At 38.7% G+C, this 26,572-nt stretch overlaps 1 protein-coding gene across 1 annotated transcript; it reads left to right on the plus strand.

The window, feature by feature from the left end:
- The first annotated feature begins 3,963 nt into the window (after positions 1-3,963).
- LOC131632708 (uncharacterized) lies at positions 3,964-4,869 on the plus strand. Its single transcript, XM_058903438.1, has one exon. The coding sequence runs from the start codon at positions 3,964-3,966 to the stop codon at positions 4,867-4,869; it is 906 nt and encodes a 301-aa protein (XP_058759421.1).
- Positions 4,870-26,572: the final 21,703 nt, after the last annotated feature.

The raw sequence follows: 26,572 nt of genomic DNA on the forward strand, positions 1-26,572 counted from the left end.
TTGTTTTTTTACTTTGTCACTCTAAGCTTTTAACCACGAGTGTGTGTCTCTTGATTGAAGGTTTTAAGCAGATCAAGGTGTGTTTTGAAGTGCGTCTCCTCTCTTATTTGTTTAATGTCTGTTTGTAATCACTACTATGATTGAGGGGGAGTGAGTGGAGATACTCAGGTCTAGGATTAGATTGGAATTGCATTGGGTAGGTCTTAAGTGAGGAGTTGTAAATGGGGGAGTTTAACTCTGAATTAATACTGCTTATATTGGATTCCCTCCCTGGCTTGGTAGTCCCCATAATAGGTATTGTTGTATACCGAACTGGGTGAATAACTTGCTGTGTTCTTTACTATTTTTATGCACTTCTGTTTTAACGTTTTATTCAGTGTGATTGTGGATGTCATAACATCCAGTACGACATCGCGTGTGAGTTACTAGAATTTTCAATTGGCATCAGAGCAGACACCCTGCCTATTTACATCCGGGTGAGATTTAGGGACAACAAAATTCTGGTACTATGGAAAAGGAATTGTTAGTGTTTGATAATAGACCACCCATTCTCGATGGCTCTGCCTATGACTACTAGAAACCTCGTATGCTAGCTGTCATAAAGTCTGTGGACAGCAAGTCCTGGAGAGCTGTGGAAAATGGATGGAAACATCCTGAGAAGGTAATGGAAGATGGAACCACTGTCCTTATTCCAGAAGAACAATGGAGCAAAATTGAGGAAGAGCTAGCTTTGGGCAATTCCAAAGCACTAAATGCCTTGTTCAATGGAATTGACAAGAACATATTCAGACTTGTGCAACATTGCGATCTAGCTAAAGAAGTTTGGGATATTCTAAAAACAACTCATGAAGGCACATCCAAGGTAAAGATGTCTAAACTCCAAATTCTTACCACCAAGTTTAAAAATCTCAAGATGAAAGAGGATGAGACCATTCATGAGTTCTACATGAATGTCCTTGAGATTGCAAATAACTCAAGAGCCTTAGGAGAAAAATGTCTGAAGAAAAGACGGTAAGAAAGATCCTCAAATCACTATGATCGGTCACGATTCTCACTATGTTTTTGTCACTTTCCTGATGATAATCCAGGTATTTTGCACTTCTTAATGTCATAGTATAGTCTTTTTAAGTTTGTTTAAGTATTTATGAGTACGTTTGCAAGTTTTATCATTTTACGAGTTTTCGAGTTTATTTTTCCATTTTATGCTTTGGTTTGGTTGTTTAATGATGCCTCAGATCTAGGAGATGGTTCACTCTACACAGTGCAAGAGTTGTCAGAAGGAAGGAGACGGAAGAATGATGGAAATAAAGAATCAGTGGTGCAACACGGGCACCCGTGTTGAGCAACACGACCCGTGTTGCTAGGCAGGCAATCAAGAAAACAAAATGGAGAAATAGTGGTGCAACACGGGCACCCGTGTTACCCAACACGGCCCGTGTTGCTACTACTGAGTGCTGCAGAATTTTTTAAGGGATCCAGAGGCCCAACACGGGTACCCGTGTTGCCTAACACGGCTCGTGTTGGCTTGTTACGCTGATTTTCATGTTTTTATGATTTTTACTCAAAAAGTGATCCAGGAGGGCGTTTTGGTACTTTCCGACTTAAAAAGAAGGGTTTGCAATATATAGTTAAGAATTGAGAAGAGAAGAGGATCTTTGGGACAGAGAAAAGAAATTGAATCTGAGTCAGAGCAACGTATGAGACTATTGAAGAACGAAGATCATTCATGAGCAAGAGCAAATGAAGATCAAAAATTCCTCAATTATCTGTAATGTTTAATTTTGGTACTTTTGAATTTCTTTTGAAGAATATGAGTAGCTAAACCCCCCAATACTAGGGGGTGTCCCTGATTTGGTTTGTAGTGACTTTGATACTTTAATTTGATCGATTTCATGTTTACGTTATTCAATTCAATTTTATACCGCGTTTAATGCTTTCTTTATCGGACCAATAAAGATTGTTATATGATTAAAAATTTGCCGGATCGCAATTGTTAAGGTTTGTATTTAATTGAACCATAGTAGATATCACCTAGGACTAGGGATACCCTATGGTCACTAAGAACTCTTGATAGAAAAAAGCTTGGTTTGATCTGATTTCTCTAAGGACTTAGGATTTATAGATGAAAAACCAAAGGTTTTCCCAATAAGGATTTACGGGGCAAACACTCTAAAGATTTAGTAATTGAATATCATGAACTTGTTGAAGAGATCTCAAATAAGGGTTCAGGGTTGTTACAGAGCAAATCACACACCTTGCCTTGGCATTTACTCATATCAGTGAAAAAGCTTAAATTTACATTCTGCTATTTTTATTCTACGTTTAGAAATTATAACTCAATAAAAAACCCCAGTTGTCTTTTTGTTTAATTGAATAATTATAAAACTTATATTCCAACGCAGTCCTCGAGATCGATTCTTGGTTTTTACCCTTTTATTACTACTTCGTAAAAATAGTACACTTGCTATTTTTCCGATCAAGTTTTTGGCGCCGTTGCCGGGGACTACCAAATATAAGTTAAATAATAATTCAATTGAATTTTTGTTGCTCTGCAACCAAAATTTTATTTTCTGTTATTTGAACTGCTCGTACTAATATTCATCTAATCTCTGTATGCGAGGTAAGGCCTCAGCTGAACTTCTTGTTGACGCAGAACCAGAAAGATTATTTCGAGCGAGACGCCGAGAAGCTAAACTAAAAGAACTGGAAGCAAAAGAAGAAACGCTGATAGTTTCAGATCTTGAAACAGAGGAGACTAATTCAATCCATTCTGAGCATTCAGATTCTGAACCTGAAACTATGGCCGAAGACCCACCTCCTATGGAAAGGCTTTTAGGTGATTATGGGAGAGAAAATGCACCTCTTGTCCGGATGACAATTGTTAACCAACCGGTCAACGTTGCCCACTTTCAGTTACACCCGGCAACAATACGACAACTAGAAAAGAAACCATTCTCTGGAAGAATCAATGAAGATGCAAATAAGCACTTACAAAGGTTTCTTACTATGACAGCGTCATTAAAGATAGAGGGGCATTCTGAAGAAGCCAAGAAATTCGTGATGTTTCCATTTACATTGTCAGACGATGCTGAAGAGTGGTTTTACTCTTTACCTGCTGGAAGTATCACAACTTGGCAACAAATGTAGACAACATTTCTGAATGAATATTTTCCAGCTTCTGTGTATATCTGCAAAAGATATGATATAGTCAATTTCAAACAGAAGGAAGGAGAATCACTTGGAGATGCATATAAAAGGTTCAAGCGGTTGTTGGTTGCATGCCCTACTCATAACATGGATGCAACCGAACAAATGCAGAATTTTGTGAATGGTCTTAAGCTTAAGATTAAACAACTAATTGACACAGCTCCTGGTGGTTCAAAAAATTTTAAAACAGCCACTGAGATAAAGAAGATCATTGATGCTATTGCAGCAAACGAACACTTAGATCTGTATGACCGCAATGTAAATCAACCAGAAGGGTTAGTTGATTTGAAGTTGTCAAATCAAGTTGTTAAGATGGAAGATCAGATCACAGCTGAAGTTGAGCGCATATTAAAACAAATGGCTCTTGAAAAACAAACGGTGGCTCAAGTTCAGCCGGCTCAACCGATTCAAGCAGTGAATTGTGAAATATGTGGAGGACCTCACTTTGTCGTGCATTGTGTGGTAACAGCTCAGCAGGTGGAAGAAATCAACTTTTTGACACAGAACAACCCTTACTCTAATACTTACAATCCAGGGTGGAAGAATCATCCGAATTTCTCCTAGAAAGATCAACAAGGGAACGTTCTAAAACAAGGGGTTGTTCCTTATCAAAGTCTTCCACAACAACAACAGCAATATCGGCCACCACAACAACAACCGTATCCACAACCGTATCAACAACCTTATCAGCAACCTCAACAACAATTCCAGCAACACGGGCCAAGAAAAGCAAATTGGGAGATCGCCATTGAAAAAATGGCTGCTCAAAGCTCCCGATTTCAAGAAGAAACAAGAAGTAATTTTCGGAATTTGGGAGCATCAATTAAAAATCTTGAAATTCAGATGAGTCAAATAGCACAACAATTGGCAGGTCCTCAGCAACCTGGTGCTCTACCTAGTGTCACGGTTACGAATCCCAAAGACCATAATAATGTGAGCGCTATAGTAACTAGAAATGGTAAAGCGAAAGAAGTTGTGGAGGAGAGTACTGAAGAAGAAGAGCCATTGCTTGAAGTGGATGTAGAAATAAAAGAGAATGAGGTAGAAGCGGAAGACTTAGGTGTGTTGGAACCAACAACTAAAGGGAAGACTAGTGAACAAAAACCGGCAGTTAAATTACCTTTTCCAACAGGAAATAAGAAGAAGGGGCAGCATGAGAAAAATTTTGAAAAATTCCTAGAGATGTTTAAGAAACTTGAGTTAAACATTCCATTCCTGGAGGAATTAGAACAAATGCCTACATATGCCAAGTTCATGAAAGACATCATCTTCAAGAAAAGGACCACCGATCGTGACCCAATTATTCTAACTGAAACTTGTAGTGCTATTTTGGAGGGTATGAAGATTCCAGTGAAAAAGAAGGACCGAGGCTCTGTAACTATTCCTTGTACCATTGGGGATAGATCATTTAAAAAGGCTCTTATTGATTTAGGAGCAAGTGTGAGCCTTATGCCGCTGTCCATCTACAAGAGATTGGGAATTGGTAAAGTTCAAGATACAAGAATGACACTCCAATTTGCAAATCATTCCGTAAAAAGACCTTACGGGATAGTAGAAGATGTGCTCGTCAAAATTGACAAGTTTGTGTTTCTAGTGGATTTTGTAATTTTAGAGATGCCAGAAGATGAAGAAATGCCGATCATTTGGGGAGACCATTCTTAGAGACCGGGAGATGTTCGATAGATATAGAAGAAGGCACGATGACCTTGAAGGTGTACGATGAAGAGTTAAAAATTGATGTGCGAAACACCATGAAATACAAGGATGATGTTGCTACTAGTCAACATATTGAGGTGATTGATCAAATTGTTAATAATGAGAATGCTTTGAAGTCTGAAAAATTACCTTTAGAAAGAGTGTTGAGTTTATTAATTTTTAACGAAACTGAAGAGGTTGACGAAAAAGATATAGAAGTGTTGAATATGATGGAAGCAAAACCGTTCTTTAAAAGTTCTCGACAAAATCGGTGGGAGGATTTAAGGCAACCGTTAGTAGAGGAAAAGAAAGATGAACCAAAGAAGGGCGTTGAATTGAAACAGCTACTGGAAAATCTCAAATATGTCTTCCTAGACATAGAAAGCAAATGTCCGGCTATCATAAGTTCACACCTTGAAGTTATCCAAGAGAACAGACTTGATGAAGTTCTGAAAAAGCACAAAGGGGCCATCGGATGGTCGATTGACGATTTGAAAGGTATTAGTCCTACGGTTTTCATGCACAAAATTCTCATGGAGGATGATCACAAACCTGTAGTCCAACCTCAACGGAGGTTGAATCCAGCAATGACGGAAGTTGTCAGAAAAGAAGTGGTGAAACTATTAGATGCGGGGATGATTTACCCTATATCTGATAGTGCTTGGGTGAGTCCTGTTCATGTAGTGCCAAAAAAGGGAGGAAATACAGTTATAAAAAATGAGAAAAAGGAGTTAATCCCTACAAGGACAGTAACAGGGTAGAGAGTTTGCATTTATTACAGAAGGCTAAATCTGGCGACAAGAAAGGATCACTTCCCGTTACCTTTCATAGACCAAATGCTGGAAAGGTTAGCGGGTCATGACTACTATTGCTTCCTCGATGGGTATTCGGGGTATAATCAGATAGCGGTCGCACCATAAGATCAATAAAAGACGGCCTTCACTTGCCCATTTGGTATTTTTGCCCATAGAAGGATGCAATTCGGGTTATGTAATGCTCCAGCTACTTTTCAAAGATGCATGCAAGCCATCTTTGATGATATGCTTGAAAAGCATATGGAAGTATTCATGGACGACTTCTCGGTTTTTGGTAAGTCTTCTGATAATTCTTTAACTAATCTTGCTCTTGTGTTAGAAAGATGTCAACAGACCAACTTGATCCTCAATTGGGAGAAGTCTCACTTCATGGTGCGTGAAGGTATAGTTTTGGGTCACAAAATTTTCCACAAAGGAATAGAAGTTGACCAAGCAAAAATAGAAGTCATATCAAAGCTACCGCCACCAATGAATGAGAAAGGTATTCGAAGTTTCTTAGGGCATGCGGGTTTCTACCGCCGGTTCATAAGAGACTTTTCTAAAATAGCCAAACCCTTAACTACTCTGTTGGTTAAGGATAGGGTCTTTACTTTTGATAATGAGTATGCCGTAGCATTTGAAACAATTAAGAAAAAACTAGTTTCGACACCAATTATTGTGGTCCCAGATTGGTCTCTTCCTTTCGAGATCATGTGTGATGCAAGTGACATTGCAGTAGGGGCGGTTCAAGGATAGCGTAGGGACAAATTGTTACATGTTATTTACTATGCTAGTCATGTTTTAAACCCTGCACAGATAAATTACACAACAACTGAAAAAGAGTTGCTAGCTGTTGTTTATGCCTTTGATAAATTCAGGCAATATCTGTTGGGTTCCAAAGTCATTGTTTACACTGACCATGCTGCTTTGAAGTATCTTTTTGCCAAACAGGACTCTAAGCCAAGGCTTCTGCGATGGATCTTACTCCTTCAGGAGTTTGATGTGGAGATTCATGATAAAAAAGGGTGTGAAAACACAGTCGCATACCACCTTTCTCGAATGTCACCTATCGAGGAAACAGAAGAAAAACACCCAATAAAGGATGAATTCGCAGATGAGCACATCCTTGCAGTTATTGGTGCACCTTGGTTTGCCGATTATGCAAATTATCTGGTAGGTGGGGTAATTCCAGAAGATTTTGATTCTAACCGCAGGAAAAAGTTTCTACATGATTGCAGGTTCTACTTATGGGATGGCCCATTCCTATACAAGAAAGGAATAAATGGTTTGGTCCGAAGATGCGTACCAGAGGAGGAGCAAAGGGATGTGCTAAAAGCATGCCATGACTCAGACTATGGGGGACACTTTAGTGGAGATAGAACTGCTGCGAAAGTCTTACAGTCTGGGTTATACTGGCCTACCTTATTCAAGGATGCTCACCATGTTGTTCGAGAATGTGACAGATGTCAAAGAACAGGTAACACCTCAAAGCAAAATCAGATGCCTCAGAATGCTATGTTGGAAGTAGAACTGTTCGACTTATGGGGGATTGATTTTATGGGACCGTTTCCACCGTCCTTTGGGAAGAATTATATCTTGGTGGCAGTTGACTACGTATCAAAGTGGGTGGAAGCTGTGGCCTTGCCCACCAATGATGCGAAAGTGGTGGTGACTTTTCTCAAGCATAACATCTTCTCTAGGTTTGGAGTACCCCGAGCACTAATCAGTGATGAAGGTACTCACTTCTTAAATAGACTAATGGAGAATTTGTTGAAAAATACAATGTGAAACACAAGATCGCCACCCCATATCATCCTCAAACAAGTGGGCAAGTCGAGGTTTCTAACAGGCAAATAAAACAAATTCTGGAAAAAATTGTTAGTGCCTCTCGAAAAGATTGGTCGATCAAGTTAGAAGATGCTCTCTGGGCGTACAGAATAGCGTACAAGACACCAATAGGTATGTCTCCGTATCAATTGGTGTATGGGAAGGCATGTCACCTACCGCTCGAACTCGAGCACAAAGCATTTCGGGCCACCAAACTCCTAAACTGTGATTTTCTGAAAGCCGTTGAAGCTCGAACGACTCAACTTCATGAATTGGAAGAGTTCCGTAATCAAGCATACGGGAATGCCAAAATCTATAAGGAACAAAAAAAAAATGGCATGATCAGAGGATTCAGAAAAAGGAACTGCGGGAAGGTTAATTGGTATTGCTGTTTAATTCCAGGTTGAAACTATTCCCTGGAAAGTTAAAGTCACGATGGTCAGGACCATTCCTAATTCACAAAGTATTCCCTCATGGAGCAATAGAATTAAAAAATCAAACCAACGGGGATACATTTAAAGTGAATGGACAGCGGGTGAAGCCGTACTATCAAGGACAAGAGACTGGTCTGATTAATAATGTTCGTCTTACAGGATATGATGAACGATCGTCGAGTCAGGCGACGTTAAACGAAGCGCTTCGTGGGAGGAAACCCACATATTTTCCCTAATTTATTCTCTTTGTTTTCTTTTGTGTGCGTTTTAAATTTTTCAGGAAAAGCTAGTTCCAGTGGTGGATACAAGGTGAGGAAAGACAAGGAAAGTGAAAAAAACAAAATTTTGTGAAGTTGAACCAGGGGTGCAACACGGGTGGCCGTGTTGCCCCAAGCGAGAAAATTGAAAAAAAGGGGGGTGAAGAAACAGTGGAGCAACACGGGTGGCCGTGTTGCATAACACAGGCTGTGTTGCGTCCACTAGGAGCAAGCATATTTTTTTCATCCGAGCAGTGAGGCAACACGGGTGGCCGTGTTAGGTAACACAGTCCGTGTTGCCAGTACGAGAAAAAAATTTCAAATTTTTTAAATAGGCCCATGGACCCCATCCACCCCACCTCGCTCCTATCCAATCAAATTTGTTTCTCTCTCCATATCTCCATATTTTTATTTTTTTTATTTTTCATAAACCTTCTTCTTCCACCTCCATCTCTCTCCAAAACCTAAAACTCCATTAAAACCTTTCCACAAAGCTTTCAACTTCTCCCTCGACACTACTCAAAACGCATCACACCCTTCACAAAAAGTGTTCTACTCCTCACCCTCTCCAACTCTACGGTAACTTTTTTCTCCTAATTCACAAAAAAATTTCCGTTTTTGATTTTCTTCTTGTACGTACAAATCATGCCACCAAAAAAGAGAACCTACACGGGTAAGCAAGTCGCTGAGACTGCGGGCACTCGCAAACGCCCGGTCCGCCAATCAAATCTGTTAGAACAAGATTTGTTCTTATCAATTATCTTAGTTTTGATGATAACAATAATATGAATTTTGCTTAAGATAATATGGTACTCTAATCCAATGCAATTTCCCTTTCAGGAAATATATAAAGAGTATGCATAATTCAGCGCTCAGAAGATGTGTCTCAAATGGTTCAGCATGCAACATCAGAACATGGTCTGGCAAGACATCAGAAGATGGTCGAAGCAGAATCAGAACATGGGTCTATGGAAGCATCAGAAGAACATGAGATCAGAAGCACTGAAGATCAGAAGATGGTATCACGCACCAGAAGCACTTCAAGATCAGAAGATCAGAAGATGCTATGCACCAAGCTGTTTGACTCTGATGATATTCAAACGTCGTATTCACAAACATCAGATCAGAAGGAAGTACAGGTGGCAGACTACGCTGACTGACAAAAGGAACGTTAAAGCTACTAAAGGCAACGTCAGTAGACACAGCGTGAACAAGGCTCGAGGTAGTTGACAAAAGCGTATAACATTAAATGCAATGCTGTACGGAACACGCAAAGCATTAAATGCTCTCAACGGTCATCTTCTCAACGCCTATAAATATGAAGTTCTGATGAGAAGCAAGGTTAACGATTCTGCACCAAAACAACTCATATCAAACTTGCTGAAACGCTGTTCAAATCTAAACTCAGAATCTTCATCTTCATCAAAGCTCACTACATTGCTGTTGTAATATCTTAGTGAGATTAAGCTTAAACGTTAAGAGAAATATCACAGTTGTGATTATCGCTTTTTAGAAGCATTTGTAAACTCTTGAATAGATTACATTAAGTTGTAAGGAACTAGAGTGATCGTGTGATCAGTATACTCTAGGAAGTCTTGGCAGTTGGCTGAGCAGTTTGTAACTAGAGTGATCAGGTTGATCAGTAGACTCTAGAAAAGTCTTAGGAGTGAACTAAGCAGTTGTTCCTGGAGTGATCAAGTTGTGATCAGAATACTCTGGAAGACTTAGTCGTGGACTAAGTGGAAAACCATTGTAATCCGTGCGATTAGTGGATTAAATCCTCAGTTGAGGTAAATCATCTCTGCGGGGGTGGACTGGAGTAGCTTCGTTAACAGTGAACCAGGATAAAAATATTTGTGCAATTTATTTTTATCGTCCAAGAATTAAAGTCACACTTATTCAATCCCCCCCTTTCTAAGTGTTTTTCTATCCTTCAATTGGTATCAGAGCGCCGGTTCTAAGGTGCAAGCACTTAACCGTGTTTAGAAAAGATTCAGGAAGAGAAAAACGCTTCAGTAAAAGATGGTTGATGAAAGTGAAAAGTCTACACCTACACCTGCATCTACATCTGGCTCTGCCGAGCAATACAACGGTAACAATGGTTATACTAGACCGCCGGTATTTGATGGTGAAAACTTTGATTACTGGAAAGATAAACTGGAAAGTTACTTTCTGGGTCTAGATGGTGATCTATGGGATCTTCTGATGGATGGTTACAAACATCCAGTAAATGCTAGTGGCGTAAAGCTGTCTAGGCAAGAAATGAATGATGATCAGAAAAAGCTTTTCAGGAATCATCATAAATGCAGAACTGTTTTGCTGAATGCTATCTCTCATGCTGAGTATGAGAAGATATCTAACAGGGAAACGGCCTATGACATATATGAGTCCTTGAAAATGACTCATGAAGGAAACGCTCAAGTCAAGGAGACCAAAGCTCTAGCCTTAATCCAGAAGTATGAAGCCTTCAAGATGGAGGATGATGAAGACATTGAAAAGATGTTTTCGAGATTTCAAACTCTGACTGCTGGATTAAGAGTTCTTGACAAAGGATACACCAAGGCTGATCATGTAAAGAAGATCATCAGAAGCTTACCCAGAAGATGGGGTCCTATGGTGACTGCATTCAAGATTGCAAAGAATCTGAATGAAGTTTCTCTGGAAGAGCTTATCAGTGCCTTGAGGAGTCATGAAATAGAGCTGGACGCAAATGAGCCTCAAAAGAAAGGTAAGTCTATTGCATTAAAATCAAATATCAAGAAATGCACTAACGCTTTTCAGGCCAAAGAAGAAGATCCTGAAGAATCAGAATCTGAAGAAGAAGATGAACTGTCCTTAATCTCCAGAAGGCTAAATCAACTCTGGAAGACCAAGCAAAGGAAGTTCAGAGGCTTCAGAAGTTCAAAGAAATTTAAACGTGGAGAATCTTCTGATGACAGAAGATTTGACAAGAAGAAGGTCATGTGCTATGAATGCAATGAGCCTGGACACTACAAGAATGAATGTCCAAATCTTCAGAAGGAAAGTCCCAAGAAAAAGTTTCATAAGAAGAAAGGTCTTATGGCAACCTGGGATGAGTCAGAAGATGATTCAGAAGATGAGCAGGCTAACTGTGCGCTGATGGCGACAGAAGATGATGGATCAGAATCTACATCAGAATCAGATTCTGAAGAGGTATTTTCTGAACTTACTAGAGATGAGTTAGTTTCCGGATTAACTGAACTTCTGGAATCCAAGTCTCAGATTTGTATTAAATACAAAAAGCTGAAAAAGCTATTTGAATTTGAAACAAAGAGGCTTGAGTTGGAGAATTCTGAATTGAAAAATAAACTTTTAAAATTATCCAATGATGTTGGATCTCCTTCTGATTCAGAAAAATCCACTCCTAGTCTAAACCATATTCTGAAAGAATATGATTTAAGTTTCAGGAAGTTCTTATCTAGAAGTATAGGCAGAAGTCAGCTAGCTTCTATGATATATGCTGTGTCTGGAAACAAAAGAGTTGGCATTGGTTATGAGGGTGAAACCCCATACAAACTTGAACCTGTTGATGAAATGAAACTCACATACAAGCCATTGTATGATCAGTTCAAGTATGGCCACTCTCATGATATTAGGCACACTTCACATGCACAAAGTTTTCACATAACACACACAAAAAGGCATGTGACACAACCTAGGAAATATCATGAAACTCACATTAAGAATTATCATGCTGTTCCCCATATTGCTTATAATGTCAAACCCAAGTTCAAACAGAACTTGAGAAAATCTAACAAGAAAGGACCCAAGAAAATGTGGGTACCTAAGGATAAGATTATTCCTATTGCAGATATCCTTGGCTGCAAGAAGGACAAAGCACAACATGTCATGGTACCTGGACTCTGGATGCTCGCGACACATGACAGGAAGAAGGTCTATGTTCCAAGACCTGGTGCTTAAGTCTGGAGGAGAAGTCAAGTTCGGAGGTGATCAGAAGGGCAAGATAATTGGCTCTGGAACTATAAAGTCTGGTAACTCTCCTTCCATTTCTAATGTACTTCTTGTAGAAGGATTAACTCATAACCTCTTATCTATCAGTCAATTAAGTGACAATGGTTATGATATAATCTTTAATCAAGAGTCTTGCAAGGCTGTAAATCAGAAGGATGGCTCAATCCTATTTACAGGCAAGAGGAAGAACAACATTTATAAGACAGATCTGCAAGATCTTATGAGTCAGAAGGTGACTTGTCTTATGTCTGTTTCTGAAGAGCAGTGGGTCTGGCACAGGAGATTAGGTCATGCTAGTTTGAGAAAGATCTCTCAGATTAACAAACTGAATCTTGTCAGAGGACTCCCTAATCTGAAATTCAAATCAGATGCTCTTTGTGAAGCATGTCAGAAGGGCAAGTTCTCCAAACCTGCATTCAAGTCTAAGAATGTTGTTTCTACCTCAAGGCCATTAGAACTCTTGCACATTGATCTGTTTGGACCAGTCAAAACAGCATCTGTCAGAGGAAAGAAATATGGATTAGTCATCGTAGATGATTATAGTCGCTGGACATGGGTAAAATTCTTGAAACACAAGGATGAGACTCATTCAGTGTTCTTTGATTTCTGCATTCAGATTCAATCTGAAAAAGAGTGTAAAATCATAAAGGTTAGAAGTGATCATGGTGGTGAATTTGAGAACAGATCCTTTGAAGAGTTCTTCAAAGAAAATGGTATTGCCCATGATTTCTCTTGTCCTAGAACTCCACAGCAAAATGGAGTTGTAGAGCGAAAGAATAGGACTCTGCAAGAAATGGCCAGAACCATGATCAATGAAACCAATATGGCTAAGCATTTCTGGGCAGAAGCAATAAACACTGCATGCTATATTCAGAATAGAATCTCTATCAGACCTATTCTAAATAAGACTCCCTATGAATTGTGGAAGAATAGAAAGCCCAACATTTCATATTTCCATCCTTTTGGATGTGTATGTTTTATTCTGAACACTAAAGATTATCTTGGTAAGTTTGATTCCAAAGCACAGAAATGTTTCCTTCTTGGATATTCTGAACGCTCAAAAGGCTACAGAGTATACAATACTGAAACATTGATTGTAGAAGAATCAATCAATATCAGGTTTGATGATAAGCTTGGTTCTGAAAAACCAAAGCAGTTTGATAATTTTGCAGATTGTGATATTGACATATCAGAAGTTGTTGAGCCAAGAAGCAACGCATCAGAAGCAGAGCTTCTCAGAAGCAAAGAATCTGAAGATCAAGTATCAGCTTCTCTGGAAGATCTAAGCATTTCTGAAGAACCATCTGTCAGAAGATCATCCAGACTCATCTCTGGTCATTCAGAAGATGTCATTCTTGGAAAGAAGGATGATCCAATCAGAACAAGAGCATTCCTTAGGAACAATGCAGACTGTCAATTAGGTCTTGTATCTTTGATCGAGCCAACTTCTGTTGATCATGCTCTAGAAGATCCAGACTGGATAATTGCTATGCAAGAAGAACTGAATCAGTTCACAAGGAATGATGTTTGGGACCTTGTTCCTAGACCAGATGGATTCAATATAATTGGTACAAAATGGGTCTTCAGAAACAAGCTCAGTGAGAAAGGTGAAGTGGTAAGAAACAAAGCCAGACTGGTGGCTCAGGGTTATAGTCAGCAAGAAGGGATTGATTATACAGAAACCTTTGCACCAGTGGCCAGGTTAGAATCTATTCGTCTATTAATTTCTTTTGCCACTCAACATAACATCACTCTCTATCAGATGGATGTTAAGAGTGCCTTCTTAAATGGTTATATAGATGAAGAAGTTTATGTCCATCAACCTCCTGGTTTTGAAGACTCTATGTCTCCTAATCATGTTTTTAAACTTAAGAAATCATTGTATGGATTGAAACAGGCTCCCAGAGCTTGGTATGAACGCTTAAGTTCTTTCCTTCTGAATAATGGTTTCACTAGAGGAAAAGTGGACACTACTCTCTTCTGTAAAACCTTTGAAAAGGATATTTTAATCTGTCAAATATATGTAGATGATATTATTTTTGGAACATCTAATGCTACACTTGGAAAGGAGTTTGCTAAGTCTATGCAGGCTGAGTTTGAAATGAGCATGATGGGAGAACTCAAGTATTTCCTTGGAATACAAATAAATCAAACATCAGAAGGAACATTTGTTCACCAAACCAAGTATGTGAAGGAACTTCTGAAGAAGTTTAATCTTCTGGACTGCAAAGAAGCCAAAACTCCTATGCATCCAACATGCATCCTAGGTAAGGATGAGGTAAGTAAAAAGGTAGATCAGAAGTTATACAGAGGTATGATTGGATCTCTTCTATATCTGACTGCTTCTAGACCTGACATTCTGTTCAGTGTTTGTTTGTGTGCTAGATTCCAATCAGATCCTAGAGAATCTCATTTAACTGCTGTTAAGAGAATTCTAAGGTATCTGAAAGGTACTACTAATGTTGGTTTAGTTTACAGAAAATCTAAAGAATACAACTTAGTAGGATTCTGTGATGCTGATTATGCTGGAGACAGAATTGAAAGAAAAAGTACTTCAGGAAGTTGCCAATTTCTTGGAAGTCATTTGATCTCTTGGTATAGCAAGAAGCAAGCAACTATTGCTCTATCAACAACAGAAGCAGAATATGTCGCTGCTGCTGGCTGTAGTACACAGATGCTCTGGATGAAGAGTCAGTTAGAAGATTATCAGATATTTGAGAGTAACATTCCTATATTCTGTGATAATACTTCTGCTATATGTTTATCTAAGAATCCTATTCTTCATTCAAAAGCTAAACATATTGAGATTAAACATCATTTCATAAGGGACTATGTTCAGAAGGGTGTTATTTCTTTAAACTTTGTGGATACAGACCATCAATGGGCTGATATCTTTACAAAACCCCTGGCTGAAGATAGGTTTAAGTTCATTCTGAAAAACATCAGTATGGATTTATGCCCAGAATGAGAAGATGAGAAGTTCTCATGTATGAGTATCTTCTGAAATGAAAATGGATTATTTTTTATATCAGAAGTTCTGATTGAAATCTTTTAGAAATTATGATTCGGTTATTACTAACGTTTCATTGTCTAAGTTGATTCAGAACCTCTTTTAAAGCAAAACAGCTGTAACGTTTTATCTCGGGATGGTAAACCTGCTGTTACTGTTTCTGGATAAGCGCGCGTGCAGTTGAAGGGACGCCGACCATAGGTAACTGTGCTAGTCACCTCATTTGTCTTTATTATCTCTCCTCTTTTCACGTAACATTAAATGTTTTTCTTAAACTGCTCCACTTTATTTTCTTTTAAATACTCTTCAAAATGGTTTTTGGTTTCCTATCTCTTTGTTTTCCTCTTAAAGTTTTTGTTTCTCTCTCTCTCTCTCTCGTTTTTTCATTTCTTCTCTCAAAACCTAGCGTTCACCCTAAGCCTGTTGAAGCTCCATGACTCAAAGGCGACAGATCTCTGTGCATCTCGGGATGGCTCTTCTAATACCTCTCAAGTCAGATCCTTCTTTGATGTTGTTATCAACTTTCATCCAAAGACAGAAGACTTTCTTGAGTTGTGGGAAGATAGGCTCAACATCTATGTTGAGGGAAAGCCCCGTTTGCAACATTAGCTCTCTGTCTGTGAACTGTCCCTCACTTCCTCCTTGGTTCTGGGATCTCTCCTACAGTGGAGGTTTCAGTCTGGAAGACAAGAAGTCCTCCGGGATTCTTGATGGGTTGACACAGAGCGTGTCTAGCTAGGGTGCTGTTTTTAATTTTTGTAGTAATTTCCTCTTTGGAAATTCTACTTTGTATTTGCTAGGAATGTTTCTCATCTTGTTAAACATAGGAACCTTTTGTAATATCTTTTGATTATCAATGAAAAGTTTCTTTGTGTTTTACATTCCAGTAAATGTTTTCTTTTGTCGTTTTATACATCTGAATCTTTTTAAATATTTCTTTTTGATGTTATGACAAAAAGGGGGAGAAGATAAATGATAAATGATTTGATTAAATCTATCAGTTGCTGGGTAAAGGCTCCCACACATTCACTAACAAGAACTGCAAGTTCTATATGGTTTAAGTGTTTTGCAGGTACAAAGAAGTGAAGTGAATCTTCAGAAGCAAACACTAGAAGCAAAACCATAAGAAGAGTTATTCTGTAAAAGGAATAAGCTCTTGGAAACTGAAGCAAGCTGAGTGCTGTCAAGCTTCAGGAATCAGAAGTACAATCAGAAGCACTGATAATAGAATTTGAATATCATTGTCTATCCTGTTCTGACAAAATTCTATTTGCTCTGATACATATAATGTTATGGTTCTGATACATTATTTGCTCTGATACACGTTTTTATCCTAAATGCTCTGATACATTTGGCTCTGATACATATAATGTGTTCAAATATACATTTTATGTTCTAACTCGTTCATGCTGACTTTTGTCGTTTAGTTTTTGTTCTGTAACATTTCAGGATGTAGAGATGCTCTGATGATGCTCTGGTACATTCAACAATGTTCTGATACAAATCTAGCATGAAGTGATGTTGGTAAACATTCAAAGTTCTGAAGCTATCCGAGGGAAGCAGAAATCAGAAGATGTGAATGTTCTAAAAGATCCAGAAAACTCAAGTTCTGAAGCTGTCCTGAATGGAAGCAGAAGTCAGAAGCTGTGAATGTTCTGAAGATCAAAGAAATTCAAGTTCTGAAGCTGTCCACGATGGAAGCAGGAATCAGAAGCTGTGAGTGTTCTAAGGATCTAAAGAAATTCAAGTTCTGAAGCTGTCCAATGGAAGCAGAAGTCAGAAGCTATGAATTCTCTGAAGGCAGAAGCTTATATGATCGTCTCTACCGAAATAATCAGGGAAGTCTTTTATCAAAGTTCTTCGAGTATTTATTTCAGGGGGAGATTATTTATCTCAGGGGGAGATTGTTAATCTCAGGGGGAGACATATTCATATGCTTATGCTATAGCTGTGTAATTTGTCTTTTGCCGTCTACTCTTTCTGATCGCAAATTCATATCATTTATATATGTTTTTGTCATCATCAAAAAGGGGGAGATTGTTAGAACAAGATTTGTTCTTATCAATTATCTTAGTTTTGATGATAACAATAATATGAATTTTGCTTAAGATAATATGGTACTCTAATCCAATGCAATTTCCCTTTCAGGAAATATATAAAGAGTATGCATAATTCAGCGCTCAGAAGATGTGTCTCAAATGGTTCAGCATGCAACATCAGAACATGGTCTGGCAAGACATCAGAAGATGGTCGAAGCAGAATCAGAACATGGGTCTATGGAAGCATCAGAAGAACATGAGATCAGAAGCACTGAAGATCAGAAGATGGTATCACGCACCAGAAGCACTTCAAGATCAGAAGATCAGAAGATGCTATGCACCAAGCTGTTTGACTCTGATGATATTCAAACGTCGTATTCACAAACATCAGATCAGAAGGAAGTACAGGTGGCAGACTACGCTGACTGACAAAAGGAACGTTAAAGCTACTAAAGGCAACGTCAGTAGACACAGCGTGAACAAGGCTCGAGGTAGTTGACAAAAGCGTATAACATTAAATGCAATGCTGTACGGAACACGCAAAGCATTAAATGCTCTCAACGGTCATCTTCTCAACGCCTATAAATATGAAGTTCTGATGAGAAGCAAGGTTAACGATTCTGCACCAAAACAACTCATATCAAACTTGCTGAAACGCTGTTCAAATCTAAACTCAGAATCTTCATCTTCATCAAAGCTCACTACATTGCTGTTGTAATATCTTAGTGAGATTAAGCTTAAACGTTAAGAGAAATATCACAGTTGTGATTATCGCTTTTTAGAAGCATTTGTAAACTCTTGAATAGATTACATTAAGTTGTAAGGAACTAGAGTGATCGTGTGATCAGTATACTCTAGGAAGTCTTGGCAGTTGGCTGAGCAGTTTGTAACTAGAGTGATCAGGTTGATCAGTAGACTCTAGAAAAGTCTTAGGAGTGAACTAAGCAGTTGTTCCTGGAGTGATCAAGTTGTGATCAGAATACTCTGGAAGACTTAGTCGTGGACTAAGTGGAAAACCATTGTAATCCGTGCGATTAGTGGATTAAATCCTCAGTTGAGGTAAATCATCTCTGCGGGGGTGGACTGGAGTAGCTTCGTTAACAGTGAACCAGGATAAAAATATTTGTGCAATTTATTTTTATCGTCCAAGAATTAAAGTCACACTTATTCAATCCCCCCCTTTCTAAGTGTTTTTCTATCCTTCAAAATCCTCATGACATTCTTTTTGAGGACCCAAAGCATAACCAAAGATATATGGCTCATGTCAAACGGAAGCTCATTCCAACAAGGTATATCTGTGAAAACACTATGAATACCCTAGGCATAAAAACCGAAATTGATAGGCTATTTCATTCTGTGGGTATGTTGGAATTTATGTATATGGAGGCACCATCTTATGAACGCCTCACTCTTGAGTTTTTAAGAACCATTGAGTTTAAGTTAGAAATAAAGTGGAATGGGTCTATTAAGTACTACTTTGGTACTCTTAAAATTCCGTATGTTTAACAAAGCCCATGAGCTAACCGTAGAGGATTTAAGAGGTGTCCTCGGTTTTCCCATCTATGGACCTAGGGCCGTTCCAGATGAATTCCTGGGACAAAAATCTTGGGGAGATATCACAGGTTTGGAAGCTTATGTCGTTGCAAGCGCTAAGTCATCATGGATTCAGAATCCATGCATTCAATATGCCCAGAAAGGGCTTGCGTATACTGTGTTTGGCAGGGGTGATAGCCATGCCGTTGCGACCATGAGGGAACTATTTTTCCTCTATGCAATGTTGCATCATGATGTGCTTAATGCTGCCGCATTCGTGGCTGATTTTTTGGGCAAAGCGGGTCGTGCTTCGTCTGGTGGAATTTCTGTAGGTGGTCTTATCACCCAAATTGCGGTTCATTTTGGGTATAAAGAATTATTGGACACTGACACTCCTATTGTAGGTAAAACTAAGATTGATATGGAATCACTCATCCATCAATACATGATTACTATTTTTGATGGTGGTTATTGGTTGACAAGCAGAAGTCGATTCTTGTTTGAATTACCTAACCCGACAAAAGCCAGCACTTCTAATCGTGCTAACTGGCTCTACACTAATGTCGCTCCTGAAGGAGACGACCAAGATGCTGATTTTGATGCAGGTAATCAAGGAAATGGCGAAGACCCGACGCAGCATCAGTTCCCACAGGCGCCCTTTCATTTTAACACCTATGGTTCAAGATCTTCTTCTATGGCTCCGAATCAATGGGAATGGGTCCAATCTAAAATTGGGCATTGGCGAACTGAGCAAACCTGGCAAGGCGAGGAGCAGACCCATCAAGGAATTATGATCACTGATATGCACGAGATGATGCAACGTCTGATGTTGCAGTTTCCACCCCTCCTCAGTAGGTCCGGTATGTACCTCTCACGCTTGTACAAAAACATTGTGGACAATGTTTAGTTCAGGTGTGGGGGGAGTTCTATTTGTCGCTTTTAGTATTTTCTTTTTACTTTGATTTCGTATCTCTTTTAAATTTGTCAATACTTTATGATAGTTTGTGTGTTAGCTATGCCATGTCAGTGCAGGATGCTGAAATTGTTAGCAGGACAACTGATGAGAATCTGAGATACACCTCGCAGTGATGAAAGGAACCCCCAAAGAGTTGGTACTGTTGAACTTAATGATCGGACGCACTTTCAAGCTTTGGACCAGACGATAGACTTGTAGACCCGATGAAGCGATAAAGTGGTACCATACGAGAAGTGTTTTTGGACCCTGTGAGCTTGACCAGACATGGTGAGGATTATAAAAAGCCAAATACAAAATCATCATGAGAGTTTGTCAGGTATGTCATCGTCACTTTTGGTTTGTGTAAGTATTTGTTGGAATTTCTAATGCACATGTTTACACACTGAGGCACTTGTTTGTTTTACACTTGAGCCTTTCAAGCTAGCCCTTTCACGTTATCCCTTGTTAACCCCGTTTGAGCCATACGACCTTTTGTTTGTTTGATTACATGCATGAGTTCACCAATAAACCAAACCCTTCCTTACCCTGCTTAGATAAGAGTTGTTACTTCTGATATGTGAAGCAATTTAAGTTTGGGGTCGGTACACCGAAAACAAATAGTAGGTAAGTGCAGAGAAAAAAAAAAGAGAAAGACAAAAGAAGAAAAAAAGAAATGATAAGTACAGGAGCACTTACCTATTAGCGGGTGTGATCTGAAAAAGAAAAAAAAGGAATGTGAAAGAAAAGAGATGCTCAAAGAAATACATGAGTAGTCATTCAAGAATCTTAAGAAACGGTGTCCGACACTTGTGATTGTGAACAGTGAAATAACACAGTGAACGAAGTAGTAACTCTGATTCTAAGCCAAAAGCCACTAGTTCTCCCGTTTGTTTGTTCATCCCACCTTGTCCCTTAGCCCCTTTACAACCTTGAAAGACCTCAAAAAAGTGTGTGTCGTGTGCGTATGAGATAAAGATAAATGTTATACAAACCTATGAGCTGACTTTGCATGCTTTGATCATTGAGTGCAAACACTTTAACCCGAGAGTTTTGGTGAGAGTGTGAATAAGCTTGCAGGTAAAGAGACACCTCAATATGGAAGTATAGCTGAATCACTAAAGTCGGGGAAAAAAGGAAATTATTGGAAGGCCAAGATGAAAGAAAGTTGCGAAAGATCTCAGCAGTACTGTGGTAATATATCTGTGAATACTTTGGGGGATCCTTGTTTGTTTTTTGAGCATCGCTTGAGGACAAGCAATGAAATAAGTTTGGGGTTGTGATTGGTCACGATTCTCACTATGTTTTTGTCACTTTCCTGATGATAATCCAGGTATTTTGCACTGCTTAATGTCATAGTATAGTCTTTTTAAGTTTGTTTAAGTATTTATGAGTGCGTTTGCAAGTTTTATCATTTTACGAGTTTTCGAGTTTATTTTCCCATTTTATGCTTTGGTTTGGTTGTTTAATGATGCCTCGGATCTAGGAGATGGTTCACTCTACACAGTGCAAGAGGTGTCGGAAGGAAGGAGCAAGAAGAATGATGAGAATAAAGAATCAGTGGTGCAACACGGGCGCCCGTGTTGAGCAACACGACCCGTGTTGCTAGGCAGGCAATCAAGAAAACAAAATGGAGAAATAGTGGTGCAACACGGGCACCCGTGTTACCCAACACGGCCCGTGTTGCTGCTACTGAGTGCTGCAAAATTTTTTAAGGGATCCAGAGGCCCAACACGGGTACCCGTGTTGCCTAACACGGCCCGTGTTGGCTTGTTACGCTGATTTTCATGTTTTTATGATTTTTACTCAAAAAGTGATCCAGGAGGGCGTTTTGGTACTTTCCGACTTAAAAAGAAGGGTTTGCAATATATAGTTAAGAATTGAGAAGAGAAGAGGATCTTTGGGACAGAGAAAAGAAATTGAATCTGAGTTAGAGCAACGTATGTGACTATTGAAGAACGGAGATCATTCATGAGCAATAGCAATTGAAGATAAAAAATTCCTCAATTATCTGTAATGTTTAACTTTTGTACTTTTGAATTTCTTTTGAAGAATATGAGTAGCTAAACCCCCCAATGCTAGGGGGTGTCCCTGATTTGGTTTGTAGTGACTTTGATATTTTAATTTGATCGATTTCATGTTTATGTTATTCAATTCAATTTTATACCGCGTTTAGTGCTTTCTTTATCGGACCAATAAAGATTGTTATATGATTAACAATTTGCCGGATCGCAATTGTTAAGGTTTGTATTCAATTGAACCATAGTAGATATCACCTAGGACTAGGGATACCCTATGGTCACTAAGAACTCTTGATAGAAAAAAGCTTGGTTTGATCTGATTTCTCTAAGGACTTAGGATTTATAGATGAAAAACCAATGGTTTTCCCAATAAGGATTTACGGGGCAAACACTCTAAAGATTTAGTAATTGAATATCATGAACTTGTTTAAGAGATCTCAAATAAGGGTTCAGGGTTATTACAGAGCAAATCACACACCTTGCCTTGGCATTTACTCATATCAATGAAAAAGCTTAAATTTACATTCTTCTATTTTTATTCTACGTTTAGAAATTATAACTCAATTAAAAACCCCAGTTGTCTTTTTGTTTAATTGAATAATTATAAAACTTATATTCCAACGCAATCCTCGAGATCGATACTTGGATTTTACCCTTTTATTACTACTTCGTAAAAATAGTAGACTTGCTATTTTTCCGATCACACTGCCTAAGAGATTTACTATGAAGGTGACTCCTATAGAAGAAGCTAAGGACATCAACAACATGAAGCTGGACAAACTCATTGGTTCTCTACAAACCTTTGAGATGAGTATTTGTGACTCTGTTGAAAATAAGAGCAAGGGCATAGATTTTGTTTCCAACACTGAAGATAAGTCAAGAGAAAGCAATGGTGGAAGTGATGAAAATTTATCAGAAGCCATAGCCATGCTTGGAAAACAATTCAACAGGTTCATTAAAAGGGTTGATCAGAAGTCCAGACCCAATGTCAAGAACACTTCCAATGACATCAGCAAAACCTATGATCCTAGCAGAATATTCAAAGCTGAAGAGAAGCCCAATCAAGGAAAAGGGGTTTAGTGTCATGGATGTGAAGGATATGGACACATTAGAGATGAATGTCCTACCTACCTCAAAGAGAAAAAGAAAGGGTTGTCTGTCACTTGGTCTGATGAAGACTCTGACAATGAGTCTGAAGAGGAAACTACAAAACATGTCACAGTTCCAACAAGTGTCTATGCATCGGATGATGATTGCAGTGATGATGAGCTAACCTTTGATGAGCTTGCTGCCTCTTACAAGAAGTTGTGTATCAAGAATGCTGAAGTCAGCAAACAAGTGGAGGAGCAAAAGATAACCATAAAGGAGCTGGAAATAGAGAAGAATAAACATCTTGCAACCATAGACTCTCTCAGTAGTGAAGTGAGCATGTTTAACTACAAACTTGATCAAATGACTAAATCCTTCAGAATGCTGAATAATGGAATTGACACTCTGGAAGAAATTCTGGAGTTTGGGCAAAGAGAAGGAGATATGTCCGAGGTAGGATTTGTGGCTAAAGCGGAATTCACTTTTGGAATCAGGAGATCAAATCCGGAAGCTTTCTTAATAAACCAGATGTTAGCACCAATGTCACAACATCAAGGAAATAGGAGAAGGGGCCATACAAAGAAGAAATTCCAAAGATGGAGGTGTCACCACTGTGGAAGATTTGGTCACATAAAGCCATTATGTTTCAGACTAGTTGGATATCCAAACCAAACACGTCAAGCCGAACCTAAACATGATACTCTTAACAGAAAGCAACAATGGATGGCTACGAATGTTGCTCTAGTAGCACACACTTCTCAAAGAATGCCTGCCAAGGAAGACTGGTACCTTGACAGTGGTTGCTCAAATCATATGATTGGGAAAAAGAACTTATTAGTGGACATCAAATTTGATGGAAACAATTATGTGACTCTTGGTGATGGAGAAATAAGAGAAGTCAAATGTGTTGGCAAGACAAGATATCCTAGTGTTCCTAATCTGAATAATATCTTGCTTGTACAAGGACTGGCTGCAAATCTTATAAGTATCATCCAACTGTGTGATGAAGGGTTCAATGTCAGGTTCACTAAAGAAGAATGTATTGTTACAAATGGAGAAAATGAAGAAGTCATGAAGGGAGTCAGGTCTAAGAATAATTGTTACCTATGGGAGCCTAAAAATTCCAAGTTTCCCTCTACTGGTCCCGTGGCCAAAGATAAAATTGATGGTAACCATCACGAAAGAACTATCAAACTAGAGTTTCCAGTTCCAAGAACAAAGAATCATGTTGAAGAAATGGATGAGTCTGATGATGAGTCTTATGTTGAAGAACTCACCATTAGTGAACTTCCTGCTGGATATTCTGAGACGTGTCTAATAAATGAAGGACTCTGTAAAAGATTGGCAGTGTATAAAAAGGCTTATGCACTATTACAAGAAGAAAGAGTAAGTCTCATGACAAACATTGTTGACCTAGAGAGGAAGCTGCGAAACACAAGATCAAACAGTAAGACAACAATGGGAAGGAATCAAGGCATAAATATCAGCAAGACAGAGGTGAGAATCGTTCCTAACAAGATGAAGAAATAAATATCCAATCTAAAGCTTCAACATCCGAAAAAACATTAAGAAAAGGGTACAACTATCTCACTCAAGAGATGCTATCAATGTGGCAAGATAGGTCACTTAAGGTTCACATGTCCTGACACTCATACACCTACCGGAAGAAAGATCCCTTAATAGAAAAATTTGGCCAAAATAAAGCCACCACTGCGTAAGTCATGTGTTGACACTAAACACTCAAGTTGTGGCATAAATGAGGAGGAGGCTATAAGGAAAACAGGAAGCTCTAGAAGAAGGAAACCTAGACAAGATGAAGGTCACAGGAAAGACAAGTGCAGTCCTGCTATAAGAAAGAACACAAAAATAAAGTGGGTTGCGGTAAAAGAAGGTGAGACTACTATCTCAGTGGAATATGAAAATGTCAAAGAAGATGTCTTAACATCAGAGTGTGCTGAAAAATCAATTGTGTGCACTAAGATAAACAGAGTCTCTCGAATTGATAAATGCTCATTCTTCAATATCCAAAATGCTCTCCATAGAGAGATTATTGTTAGGGACCAAATCCCAGAAGATGTTAGAAGATCGAGGAAATCGTCTGCAACTTCCTGGTATACTTACAACCTTGACCTAAACAAAACAAGGATGAATGCCCTTAATGACATCTGGACTAGAGATATGAAAAGAGAAGTTTATATGTTCAAGGCGAGTACTGTATGGAACATGGTACGAAGGGAGCTATATATTGGTCGTCAATTTCATTTAAGAGAGGAGCCACTAGCAATAGACCAAGAAACAAAAATCTTGATGGAAAGAGCAAATGCTTCACAATCAACCTGAGGAATCAAGAAAACAAGGAGAGCATGATTTTTCTTATCACAAATGAAGATGTAAATCTGATGATGGGTATGATTCACACAAAAGGCTTAGACTGGTCTAAATTAGGTTCGATACAACAAGGTTTATCTAAGCAGAATGTCAAGGAGGATGTCACAACTTTGCCTTGCAACATCACTGGACATCTCTACATCAAAGATTTTGTGGAGCACAAAAATATTACAATGAAGCATACGACCACTGATCTAGAGTTTGTGAATAATTTCACAAAGGGCTTAGAGGTGAAGGTTTCCCCAGTTCACAAAAGGATTCTTCAGTTGTCATCCCTCTATAACAACTATTGTATGATCTCAAATTGCTCTTCCCCCACAGAGTATTGCTCAAAATTCACTCACTTCATTGAGATGTCTCAATTCTCATCTTCCTTCTCTTCCAAGGAAGGGTCAAGGTATGTTCACAATGCCATTACTAAAATTTTCATTCGTATATCGGATGAACACCATCAAGTCCCTGGGATATCCGTCCCTCTGAACTCTGTAATGACTGACTCTTCAAAAGATTCCGGTCTAAATCAAGATGGTAGTTCTATGAAGGAGACTGAAGATGCTCCTAAAGATGATGACAATGTTTCTAACAATGTTCCTGACAATATCTATGACATTGACAATGAAGGTTGTGGTGTTGATGTTGATAATGGTGGTGGTGGTACAAGTGCGTCTAGTAAAGGTGCTAAAGTTAACAACATGTTTGATGATGGCACTAAGACAAAAACTCTTGATGCAACACAGTTTGAAAACTTGCAAAGTAAGTCAGGAGTCTGCATCTATGAGGATTCATAAATTACTTTAAAAAAAAGGAAGAGAGAAGTGTATTGCTTTCTTTGGCAACTTTTGTGGCCAAACAGGGGGAGTAGTAATGTCACCCCAAAACAAAAAGTATGTGTGATCAATAATTCTGATGCTTTATTTTGTGTTTATCTGATCTAATTGATATGATTGTGTGTAGTATAGCAGTTTATTTCCGGTATACTTGACTGCTGCTTATGTGATATGGCTGTAGTGGTAGTACAACCATGATGTGTGCTTTGATGAGTGATGTGTAGAAGTAGCAGTAGTTGTGGTTGATGTATGCATACTGATGGTAGAAGTAGTGTGTGTTGTTTGTGTAGTATGTTGTACTGTATTAGCTATGAGTATGGTGGTTTTGTGTTTTCTGCTACAAGTTTTTCTCTGATATGGTGTGACAGGTTGTTTTAGCAAAAAATTTGCCAAAGGGGGAGATTGTAGGTGTTTTCCTGTTGGATGCATTTATGGTAAAATATACCTGGGTGATTAATGTCTTGACCAATGTCATGACATGCTTTATATGGTGTTATGCAGGCTGC

Source organism: Vicia villosa, unplaced genomic scaffold (genome assembly GCF_029867415.1).
Source record: "Vicia villosa cultivar HV-30 ecotype Madison, WI unplaced genomic scaffold, Vvil1.0 ctg.000987F_1_1, whole genome shotgun sequence".
NCBI classification, from domain to species: Eukaryota; Viridiplantae; Streptophyta; class Magnoliopsida; order Fabales; family Fabaceae; genus Vicia; species Vicia villosa.

Bases quoted from the DNA above. Each gene is read 5' to 3' on its own strand.
- LOC131632708 (XM_058903438.1), top strand. From the start codon at position 3,964: ATGGCTGCTCAAAGCTCCCGATTTCAAGAAGAAACAAGAAGTAATTTT.